The sequence below is a fragment of the Alosa sapidissima genome, chromosome 10 (assembly GCF_018492685.1).
Source record: "Alosa sapidissima isolate fAloSap1 chromosome 10, fAloSap1.pri, whole genome shotgun sequence".
NCBI classification, from domain to species: Eukaryota; Metazoa; Chordata; class Actinopteri; order Clupeiformes; family Clupeidae; genus Alosa; species Alosa sapidissima.
The window spans coordinates 27457079-27470064 of NC_055966.1; the positions used below are offsets into that span (position 1 = coordinate 27457079).

Below are 12986 nucleotides of genomic sequence, written 5' to 3' on the forward strand. Positions count from 1 at the left end.
ATATATTTATATACTATATGTGATATATTTCTGGTTACCTGATTTATCTGTCTTTTTACATATGTTTAGTTGAACTTGGCTTTGCATTTAACAGACATTAAAAAAATCATTGTGCTGTGTGGACACTTTGCATTGCTCTGGGTTATGTATTAGATATTATAATCTTGGGTGTGATTATGTCATATTTTCCTGTTATTTATTCTGCATACACAAGCATTGGACACACACAAATTTCTCCATGGTCATTTACACTCGATGTCTCTAATTCAGGTCCCATCCTACCTGAGGACCAGGCTAGCCTGGAGATTTCATTCTCTAAGAGGAAGAATTCATCCCCAGACGGAAAAAAACTACCCGGGAGACTACTCCACAGACAGGAAGAGCTATCTTCAAAACAGGAGGAATGACACACAAGACAGGAAGTACGACTCCACAGACAAGAAGAACTATACTCCAAACAGCAGGAAGTACACACAAGACAGAGGGAACTCCCCAGACAGGACAAATGACACCATTGACAAAAAGGCCAAGATCTCACAAGGTTTATTCAAAGAGTCTAAACTGAAAACTTCCCAGGTTCGCAATGGAATGAGTGTTGCCATGGCTGTGGGAGGGGTTGAGAGAGGCATTGTGGGAATGTGGAGGACTCCATCCTGCCCTCAAGCAGGCAGAGTCATTCATGGATACCTGTGTGATGATCACCTAGACAGGAAAAGGGTGGTTTTCCACAGAGAGATAATGTCCCCTGATGACATGTTCTTCTGAGTTCTCACACAGCTGACATGAATCACTATGACAACCACACAAGGCATCTCAACTCTATATTGATTCTCAACTCTCAACTCTATATTGATTCATGCATCGTTTGAATATTTCTGGCAAGCCCAATTAAAACTAATGAACAGACTTTATGAATATGAAAGAATGTTGTCCATTGAAACCTTTCCCAGAAGAGAGATCTATTAAACATCAGTCACAGTTACAGCCAAAATATTACAACAGCCTTCTCCTCAGGTTTTCAAGAGATTGTCTTTAGTTAACTCCTTACTGGGCAGTTTACTGAGAGATGGTTACCTTCAGGAGACCTCTAGGTTGTACACTTAGGGAGAGAATAAATAAAAGTAAATTGGGTTTACAGCCATGTTTACTTATCCACTATGTTGCAATGGAGGGTTGGTTAAGAAAATGATTGGGTAGGTCTAGTGTTGAAGAAGTAGTGTCAGTACAGTAGAGTTATTGTACTTCTGTTGCCATTGTTCATACACACTCTCACAAGTAACACAACAGTAACTTAGTTGGGGCAGAGTAATATTATAGTCTTCATCTGATGCTAACCATACACCAGAAGACCTTGACAAGATTTGGGAAATATTTTTGAAAGATTCTTTTAACTGCCCCCCCAATCATAGCCTGACGAGCCAGACCCACATTAAAATAGGGTCTGGGTGCTCACCGTTGGCAGTGCTCAGTCCGAGGGGCGGGATAATCGGTTGTCTTTCAAATTCCCACGTAATAGGACAGCGTTATGAGTCCCACCAGCGGAGCTAGTTGGCTAGCCAACTTAAAAAAAGCTTAACTCGTGTCACGCTGTTCGCCAACAGCAACATCCATCTTCTTTGTTTTCAAGTAGCAGGGAATTCAAGCCAAATCGTTGCAACTCTGCCATCAATCATTATGTTAAGCCCGCCTAACGTCTCTATACATGATGTGATTGGCCCTATCGAAGTTACATTTTTCCAGCTCGCAAGCCGGAGAGTTGCTAGACTAGCCCGGGCAGCAAATTACATTTACATTTACAAATACATTTGCTGCCACTAGGGTGTGTCTAGATTTCTAGGCTACCCCAATCAAGCTTTACTCAAGCTTTTACCTAGCCTGGATGCCAGCCGAACTTAGCCCCGCCCACAACATTTGAGGTTGGGAAGTTCGGTCTGGACTTGCTCCGTTGTGGAGCAACTATGCCCGAACCAGAGCGGTTCGGACCAGAAGAACTCCTGAACGGTTTTGTTCAGAGCTGAAAATGCAACTGTGTTTGACAGAGGACAGATGTACAGTAGGTTGCCAGTGACAAAATATTAGCTTTCAGTATGGTACGATGTCTTCGTAAATTATGTTTAATTAGGCTACAAAGTGTTTCATTCATCCCGGTTCTCCTTAACAAAAACGCTGTTGCTAGAAGTTAGACATTTAGATTTCGCCATCTCGTCTGTTGTAGAAGATATTGACAGTGCAAAACGACCAGAAAACAATGTTAAGACAATTGTGGAGAAGAAGGATGGTTTGGGTGTTCTTCCTACAGGATTCACCCCCTGTATCGGTTGAAAAACGCACCATAATCACATCCCAATGGAGCAGTATCAGACTCAGATATTCTGACTAGAATTTGAGTATGACGACGTCAGACTAGCTTTTACCCGCATTTTGTTAAAGTCTTCTGGTGTAAGGATGTAAGAGAAGGGCCAAACTTTAATTCAAGTTGTCTAAAGAGAAGGGCCAAACTTTAATTCAGTTGTAGGGTAAGAGCTAGTTAAATTCAATGGAAGTGTCCTCACTAGGCAGCTGCTGGTGATGTGTTTGTGTGTAAGATTAGAGGGAAAGAGATAACCTCCACCCAGGCGTCCTGGTGGAATAAAATAAGGCACTGGGCACAGGAGAGGCAGGGAATTAGGCTACATAGAAGATAACACAGAAGTCTCATACCATTTATTAATGTTTTTTATTGAGATATAATCTGTATTCTCAAAAAAAATAAATAAACACTGTGCAAACCAATATATCAAACCAGTAAAATATTATACACAAATACAAATACTTCACTGATATACACGAACAAACTTTTCCAAATACGAGATAGCCTACATACCATAATGAATGACATAAATAGCTAGTCTTAGCTTACAGTCTTAGCTTATATGGCAGTGGATTTCAATTGCACATCACTTTATATATACATAGAGACATTTACACAGACAAAATATTATCAAATTAGCAATGATGCCCTCTAGTAAGACCTGGAGGGTTACAAGATTGAGGTAAGAAGGACATTTTGAGGAAATTTCACAGAATGCTTACTCTCAAAGCACATGGACAGAACTGAATCACACAAATTTACACAACGCTTTACATTATTTTTATAGACTATTATAGGAAATTATGTTATGGCATAAAGATTAGGAAGAGTGTCTGTACAAAACAGTCAAAATAATTGCAGTATCCATTTTATTTTATCTCATTTCAGCAAAATGTCAAGGATATAATCATTTTTTTAAAAACTGGCTCTTTGTGGGGGGTTTGTGGGGTGGAGTGGGGAGTTGGACAAAGACTTTCAAACTATTAAAATATAGTATATTAAAATAAATTTGAATGTATGTTATGCCTAAATGTACTGCAATGGGTGTGATCTGTTTCCATGATCATTAACAGTGAATGGGTTTTCCTGTGTGCACTCTACATGCCTTTTCTAGCAATACATCACAAAAGAGAAGATAAACTGATTGATTTCATACATACCATACATAGCTGACCATTTATAATTCAGTCCTAGAGCACATCCTTACAGTGAATCAGGATGTTATCAAAACAGATCTAACACAGACAGTGGTGTATGTCATGTTTACTCTATTGTACTTAGTCACCAAAATTCTATGCTTGCACCATCAATGCCAAGTGCATCTCAGAATTCTGTGATGTCACCTCTCCTGAAACGTGTTGTAGTGTTGTGTGATGTCACCTCTCTTGTCACTTGTTGTAGTAATGTCATTATAAGTAATCTCATCCTTCTCAACTTCATATCAGCTCTAACACAGGGAAACTAGCTAGACTCCATATAATGAGACAAACGTGGTTTAAGGTCACATGATTACACTCATGTCAAATGATTTTTCTAAGAAAGGACATCATGTTGAGTATCTTATCAGCCACTTTGATCCACCACAACAGGTGTAAAAGGGTGGCGAGGGGGGTGTACTGTAGGGAGGGTTGCTTTTGGACATCTAAGACAGACTGTCAACTAAGAAACCCATCATCATCTAAGTTCCGCACAGCTGGTTCTCTGTGTGTGTCTCATGCTTGCGGATTTGGCCAAGTGACTGTTGTCATTTTACTGATCTATGTCATTTTCCTACAAAGCACGCCCACATCTTCCTGCCAAATGGGCTTACATCTGCATGGACCCTCTCAACTGAGACAAGCATACAAGATTTCAGATTTTTTTCATACCAGATAAACAAATATATCACAAGCTTACACCCACAGCGTCCCCTCCAGAAACATATTCAAAAGCTTGTACAGGCACAGAAAAGCAACCTCACAGCAAGTATGATGATCTAGGAAACACACACTAGAAATCATTGCAGGAAACAGGAAAACTCACTCAAAGCTGTGCAGTCGTCAATTCTGCTCATCTCAAGTCTTTGGTTTCAGTTTAAGCTGATAGAGTATTCTGGAGTGGAGTGGTATGAATAAGATGGGGGTCCTACTGACAGGGAAGAGTGTAGGGGTGCTGCCAATGATATAGCAGTCATTAATACTGTTATAACCAGTTGAGATTCTTACTAGCCTGCAGTCACATATAAGGTGTCTGTGTGTGTGTGTGTGTGTGTGTGTGTGTGTGTACTGTACATGTGTGCAGGGGTGTAGTATGTTAAGGATTCCCTGCTATGGTTAGAATAGGCCATTTTATGTGTTCTGATTCATTTAGAAATGTTTGACTTGGAGCTCATTTTGGGAATGGCTATGAATCTAGTTCTGATGGATCACCATCAAATCCCAGCCACATCAAAGCCAGATGAAGTCCAGATGATCCATTTCAATGCCATCTTATATCTGAGTTCTTCAGGATAATTTCAAATGAATCAGAAAACCCAGACAATGCCGCCTCTTACAGAGAGAGTCACCCTGATTGGTTGCTCCCTTAATTGTAGTTCTGGCTGGATCTATGCTATGTTTGTTTGCTATATGCGCGCTGTGTCTTTTTTATTTATTTTTTTGCGGAACAGATTTGCCAGTGACATTTCAAGCACATCTCAGAAATCAATTTGTCTCAGCTGCAATCTACCACTGAGGTCATTAAATAATTAAATATAAACAAAAAAAACAAACACACACACAAGTACTGGGGGAACAACATAGACATTGTTTAACAGTCATTGGATATCGAGTTTAGATTGAGAGCGACAGACGGCCAACCACACGGCACAGCCACATACCCAATCACAAGAGAGAAAACATGACTAGTTTCTATGGATTTATTTCTTGACAGCTTGGTTGACACGTCCACAGATTTTTCCAGCAGTGAGCTTGCTGATTGGTTGCTGTGCTGTCTACCTCCCTTTGATTGGCGCGACTCAAACCACAAGCCAGTGATGGAGCTGCATAAAGTCAGCAAGCACGAGGGACTTTTATGTGAACATCAGCCATACTGTAACAATCTATTGAACTTTACAGATTACAAATTATAACACTGTACACAGTACAGACTTACCGTATACTGCCGTACTTCACCACGTTCTACCAAGTGATGTTCTGTTTCTGGGGTGATGGCATATGCCAGTCTCTGTAAGCAGACACAGTCATGTCAGTATCAATGAAATAAAATCAGATAATGACATGATAGGTGACAATAACATGTATAATCTATCTGTAAGTAAATATCTAAATATTTGTAAATAAAGTCTAAGTTATGTACAACCTGTTCATACCATTTTGACTGTAAATGAACTTTGACATTTACAGACATTTAGACCAACATTTAGACAGACAGACAGACAGACAGATATTTGTTTTTTAAAGGGACACCAGGCAAGCCTGATGCTTTTTCTCTATGAAACTCCCTCTCACTCGGTCTGAAGCTCTTTATCTTTTCTTTGCATCTTCCATCAAGGGTTTTCACTGCTTCTTCGCCAGCTCTGCCATTATACACACGTTTGCAACAATCGCCAGCGTTTAGTTAGCCTGCCTCTGTGCTGTGGATGCAGGATGTAAACTGATCCTGCTTCGGTCGGCGGGTACGATACACTGAACTTGCAAGCGGGATATTCTTCCTACAGGCAGTAGGGGCAGGCGAGAGAGTCTTCATTCGCCTTGTAATGAGTCATTTAACCATATACTGATTTACGAAGATGAGTAATTAACACGAAAACGTTGCCAGGTGTCCCTTTAACCCCGAGGGAAATTCTTCCGCTGTGTTTGACCCATTCATCCAGTTTGTGCAGCCATTGCAGTGGTGCCCTGGCGACCAGTTGAGGGTTAGCTCGCTGAAGGGTACCTCAGCCATGGGTGTGGACATGGGAGAGTGGTGTTCAATCACTGCACCCACCCACATTTTTCCTACCAGTCAGGGACTGGACACAGCTGCCCCTAGTGATGATCATTAGTGTTATGACATTTATTAGATGCTGAAATTCAGAATCCTGGTTGTCTGTGAGTGACACATCTCTGGAACTCTTTTACATGATAGTTTCAATTCACTCTCGAATCTTTGGCTTTCAATCAGATTCATCTGATCATCATTGTCCCGACATAATCAGGAAAAAACACTGACCACACTTCTCCACAAATGTATCTACGCAGGTTACGCAAACTCAGGTTTCTCTTGCTGCACGTCTAACAATATCACCCAGAAACCTAAACCAAAGTCCTTTTAGGCAAGTCCGGCAGGCATATTGTAACACTTTTTGGGCACTTATCAGGCATCTATTTCGGGTAGAACTGTGCGTGCACAGTGCTTCATGAATCACGGCCGAAGGGGCGGAATATGTTTAGACAACTGCCATGTTTGCGTTACGAACTAACCCCATACATTTCTATGGGAGATTCTTTGAGTGTTGTGTATCCTTATTACAAAGTCCCTGCCTAAACCTAACCCTATGTAATGTACATCAAATCACACCAACACATACACTGTTTGGTGTCCCCTAGTTTTCCAGATACATATAACTCAGTAACATGTATTCATGTAGTATTTGCTTGGAATCAGGACCTTTAAGCATCTCTCTCCATCAGCTGAGCTACAAAAACCCAGACACTCACATCGCAGAAGCTGCCTTGCAGTGAGCATAACTTGTAGATGGCGTAGAGGGGCACCATGGTCATGGAGGAGATGGCCAGGCACCAGCCAACCACGTTGGCCCACACCGGGAACACATAGGTGTCGTACTTAGGAGGGTTGAACGTGGCAAAGCTCACCACCACCATGAACTGGGACAGATTAGACAGAAGGGATACATCATTCAGCACAGGATTATAGCAAGTGGGGTAATTTGGTGTTTGAAATGCATACGGAAACAGTTGTTGTTCAAAGCGTTCAAACCAGTCACCATTTACAAACTACTAGCTAGTGCCACCAGGGGGTGGTCCAGGGAATGGTTACTTTTGGCCAGAGCCTCTAACACCTTGCACTAAGCACTGGTTAGTCAGTGGTCACTGACAGTAATTGGCTGATGAGTCTGTGACCACTGAACAGTCTCTGGAGCTCTCCCATTTTTACAGACTGCACAGATCCCAACTCTGTAAACTCAGATTTGGGCATGATTAAGACTAAATGGTTGTAAACTGATAGCACACTACAATTTTTTAAAGCTTTTTGAGAAAGTAGAGACATGTAGATACATCTTTGTCAAAATTGAGTTATTGACATATTCTCATTCTGTGACACCTTAAGAAGGTGAGGTGAGGTGTTTCTTGTAGTAGTATGCATTTTTGGACATTATATCTAAAGAGGTTTGCTCCACTTATCAGTATAACTCTATGGAATTCTAAAACTTTGAAGCTCAATATCTCAGAACTACTCAGAATGTACATAGAACCTTATAATTCTAAAGGGGATGATGTTCTAAAAGTGTCCTACCAGCAGGAAACAGGGACTGACAAACTTCCAGCACATTCTCCAGTAGAGTCCAGGCCTCTGTCCGATCATCTCCTCGATGTCATCGCTGAAGCGATCCACACCTTCAGAGAACACACATCTTAAGTTATTTTAAGGAGCAGCACTCGGACAAACAGAGCTCTCCATTTTAGCAGAGCTTTGATGTTTAGATTTGAGTGCTCACAGCAAGAGGCTTGTTTTATGGATGAAGAGCTGTAACAAGGCTCAACCTTGCACAAATACACTCCCATCTCTCTCTCTCTCCCTCTCTCTCTCTCTCTCTCTCTCTCTCTCTCTCTCTCTCTCTCTCTCTCACACACACACACACACACACACACACACACACACACACACACACACACACACACACACATGGTGCCCGTGAGGCTCCCATCATACTCAGCAATGAGGATCAGGCATGATTGTGGGTTCAGAGGTTTCTCATGAGCAGCACGATCAAAGCACAAATGCATGCTGGGAAAATGCCACGGGAGCTGAGTGACCCTACAGGGGTCACACCCTCATGGAGGGGGCACAGAGTATGTGACCTTTGCCCTCCCCTGGAGGTCCAGTGTCCCCTTCAGTTTCACCCACTCCCCGCGGTTCTGAGAACTTGCTGAAGTTCAGGTCGAGAGTCCGTCAAGACCCTGTCACCTGCCCAAACCTTCTGGAGAGTTCAACTCCGATAAACTGCAGTATTCTTTAACTGTGATACCACAGCCAAACTCACATGCACACTAGTGGCAAATAATTATAGAAGCGTTTCACAGCTCTATGGCAGATATGCCCCTGGCCATATAGAGACACAATAACACACACTGTAAGGCACCTTTATTGTTAAAATAGTAATTCCCTTCAGTGTTATTCCCGTTTAAGACCAAAGGTGTGATGCACATGCTCGAAAGAGGTGCTCACACATGCTCGAAAGCAATCACACAACCATGATGCCAAAAGGGAACATACACACACACACACACACACACACACACACACACACACACACACACACACACACTCTCTCTCTCTATATATATATATAGCTACCAACAGGAATGGAAGCTCTCGCAATAAAACTCAGCTGTCTCAGCTGGAATCTCAGCTGTTCCAGTTTCAGGACAGAGAGAGTGTATAAACACCACCCAAGGAGGAGGAATATCCACTATTAGACACCAGGCAGAGTTCAGCCAATTGCTCATCTCAGGTCCTAATATGCTCTCAGTGTGTGTGTGCGTGCAGGTTGGTTTCTCCGTTGGGCCACTCACCGTAGAGCCAGGAGATGCCGATAGCTTCAATCAACACCCCGAATAGAATGGAGGTTCCAGCAGCATAGTGATCCAACAAAGTAAAAACATAGATGCCACCCTAACAAGACAAAAGAACATCCAGGGTTGGGAGGAGGGGGGGGGGGGGTGGTGGTGGGGTGATGGAAAGGGTTTAGGGTTATAAAACAATCATTTTTAGCTAAAAACATTTTGTATTGAATTATGCACAGTCTGTATGCTAAATCACAAGGTTTAATGTGCAAGATTTAAAGGCCTTAACACGGTTTCACAAGGGTCTCACGTTGGTCACACAGAGTAGGGAGATGAGGAAGGTAGAGATGACAATGAAGAGTGTGAAGAGCTCTCTGTGTTTGTGGAGACACTTGAACTCGTCTATCAGGCCAGTGATCACCGACTCCATACCGCCCATCTGCAGAGGAAACACATACAATGCCAGTCACGGTCACAGTCCTCATACACTAAGATGAATACATCATGACTGTGTTACAATATACAGTATATATATATATATACAGCAATAAATACACCAAGTATCATGTCTATGCTGAAAAGTCAGTTGTGATTGACAAGACATTGACATGAATTAATTAAGAGATTGTTCATTATGCAGTAACCACATGGCTATGGGAGTCTCTCTCTCTCTCTCTCTCTCTCTCTCTCTCTGTGTCTCTGTGTGTGTGTGTGTGTGTGTGTGTGTGTGTGTGTGAATGAGAGTGTCCACTCACAGCGCTGTCAATGCCAAGAGTGACCAGCATTATGAAGAAGATCACAGCCCATACTGGAGACCCCCACAGTGTAGCAATGGCCTCTGGGTAAATGATGAAGACTAAACCTGGACCTAACCACACACACACACACACACACACACACACACACACACACACACACACACACACACGCAAACACAAACAAGAAAAAGACAAAGAAGCATCTTAAACAAAGAACAGGAATCCTCTATGTCATGTTAAATGTATAGCTACAGTACATTTGATGCAACAGCCTAACTGGAGGTATGGCAAAGCATGAGGATAAGTTGTTGGATGTGTTCCAGTAGTTTGTTGTTTTGAATATTGGCATTTTGGCAATCAAAAATGGATAGTCAGAGGCATAATGTTTATAGACATTAAAAGCGTGGCCAGTCCACATTCACTAATTTAAGGGCGCGATTTTATGATGAAACGCTGGGTACTGAGCACAAAAGGGTTTTTCTTATGTTTCTTAATCAGTCATGGGTGTGTGTGGGCGTAACATCTATTTAAACCAATGAGAATGACATCTGTCATTCCCTTTAACAGCAAACAGCGCAACTTCAAACAGCGCATTGTTATTTTGATAGTCAGTGGTGCATTTGAAGGAATCTGCTTGCACGCGAGACAGTATGTAACAGGGATTCCATTAAACCTTGCTTTACTAAAACCTGTTTGTGAGACTACTAGCAGAGTATAGCCTACATGCATCTGCACTCGCCTATTATTTGAACTCATAGGCAAAGTGAAACTAACTTCACCGTGGTCTCATGGTCAGAACAGTTCAGAACAGTTCTACACAGTTAATTACTTTCACTATTGACTGACAAGGGGTTACCAACGAAAACATAGCTTGAAAAAAGCAACACTTACCCCAATAATGTTCAAATGACTGAATAAAATTCCTAAGGATATTTATCCTGCAGAGGAGTTGCTGCTTACATCTCGTGACAGTGTATCTTTAGCTGTGTTTTATATGTACCTTTCGCTATAGACCAGTTTTATTTATGATTTTTAGAGGGTGTAAGATAGTGATTTTTAGATCATGCGCCAGACCACACCTTATGTCGTTAATTGCCACACCCCTGGGTGCAAGGTTTAATAAAAGTGCAGCGCATGGTGAAAAATTGTTGTATCTTTTTATGTATCTTATTATTCTATTTTATGCATTTTACTATTTTATGCATATTTACTTTTTAAACATTTTTTTAAGTTATTGCCCATTTAAGCTTTTGTGTATTATTATGACCGCCGTGCAGCGAAGCGGTATATAGGTTTAGTCACTGTACACTGTACACGGGACACTGTAAGACCGGGGTACACGAAACTTGGTGGGCATGTAACCCCACATGGATAGCATGGAACCTCCTGTTTTCGTTTTGATCTGTAGCCCCCCCGCTGGACTGGACCCCCCGAAAGGAGGGTAGGGCAGACACAGTTTTCTGTGAATATCTCGAGAACCGTAGGGTTTAGGAGGACCATTTTTTTTTGCATGTTGATCTCATCACTCTAGCATGTGTGAGCACCTCTTTCGAGCATGTGCATCACACCTTTGGTCTTAAACAGGAATAACACTGAAGGGAATTACTATTTTAACAATAAAGGTGCCTTACAGTGTGTGTTATTGTGTCTTTTTGGATGTATACCGGTGCCTCTTCTTTTTTTCTTTGGGCACCTCACTGGTGCCTTGAACTTTTCATCACATACTCAGATACATGACTAAGTGTTACTATACAGTAACCAATCAGTAACCACTCATTTCATGTATAGCGCCACCTAGTTAAACACAAAAAAGTAAAAATGAGGTGTTGTAATCGCAGGTATCTGTGACCTAACATAGTCAAAACTGCACGAAATTGGAAGTGTAGGATCATTATGACACCCTCTGAATGCACGCCAAGTTTCGTGGAATTCCGTTCATGGGGGGCCACACAATAAATTAATTTATGTTACTATACACCAACTGGCCTGTAGGTGGCCGGAGACAGTTTTCTGTGAATATCTCGAGAACCGTAGGGCCTAGGAGGTCCACCTTTTTTTTTGTATGTTGGTCTTAAGGGGGCATGTCAACCTATCCCATTACCACTTATTTCATGTATAGCGCCACCTAGTTAAAAATTAAAAAGCAAAACATTAGGTGTTTTCATCACAATATCTCTGACTGACATGGTCAAAACTGCACAAAATTGAAAGTGTAGGATCATTATGGACACCCTCCGAATGCATGCCAAGTTTCGTGGACTTTCGTTCATGGGGGGCCTTACAATAAAATAATTTATGTGTACATTTAGTGACTGTACACCAAAAAGGATTCCCGGGACACTGAAAGACCGGGGTACACGAAACTTGGTGGGCATGTAACCCCACATGGATAGCATCTAACCATCGCTTTTCGTTTTGATCTGTAGCCCCCCCCCCCCGCTGAACTGGACCCCCCCGAAAGGAGGGTAGGGCAGACACAGTTTTCTGTGAATATCTTGAGAACTGTAGGGCCTAGGATGACCAATTTTTTGCGTATGTTTGCCTCCGGGGGTCATGTAAACCCATTCCATATGCACACATGTGCATAAACAGATACACACGCACACACAAACATTCACTGTAATCCTACGTATGACACATACTCACACAGTAGACATATACGCATGCATGCACATGCACACACACAGGCACATAAACAGGCAAACACACAAGCACATGCACATGCACGCACACACACACACCCACACATAAACATATACATGTACATGCACACAATTCAAGAATTTCTCAGAATTATGAACAGGCAAGATGGGGGTGGGGTTGTATAAAATGTATATTACATGTGAAATCTATGAACTAATCATGTTTTGGTACTTGTTGTCTAGCAGATACCAGTGAGAATTGAGTGTGCATAATGCAATTCAGTGAGACAGTTAGAATCATATATGCCTTTCAGCGTGACTTATTTTTGTGGAAAACATGTGCTGGACTGGGTGGCGGTCATATTTTGTACCGCTCTGCGGTACATCTAGTTAGTTTTTGCTTTTGTTTATGTAAAGCACATTGAATTAATTACCCCTGTGTATGAAATGTGCTATATAAATAACTTAA

The 12986-nt window shown here is 41.8% G+C and overlaps 1 protein-coding gene across 1 annotated transcript in view; it reads right to left on the minus strand.

Annotated features, from left to right (window-relative positions):
• Positions 1–2830: 2830 nt before the first annotated feature.
• Positions 2831–12986, minus strand: part of slc6a3 (solute carrier family 6 member 3) — a 27873-nt gene continuing 17717 nt past the window's right edge. The window contains exons 9-15 of the mRNA XM_042107769.1: positions 9873–9985; positions 9428–9556; positions 9127–9226; positions 7847–7947; positions 7030–7197; positions 5483–5554; positions 2831–5369 (exon numbers count right to left, since the gene is read on the minus strand). Coding sequence (XP_041963703.1) covers positions 5346–5369; positions 5483–5554; positions 7030–7197; positions 7847–7947; positions 9127–9226; positions 9428–9556; positions 9873–9985 — 707 coding nt within the window. The 3' untranslated portion in view covers positions 2831–5345. The remainder of the gene's footprint in view (positions 5370–5482; positions 5555–7029; positions 7198–7846; positions 7948–9126; positions 9227–9427; positions 9557–9872; positions 9986–12986) is intronic.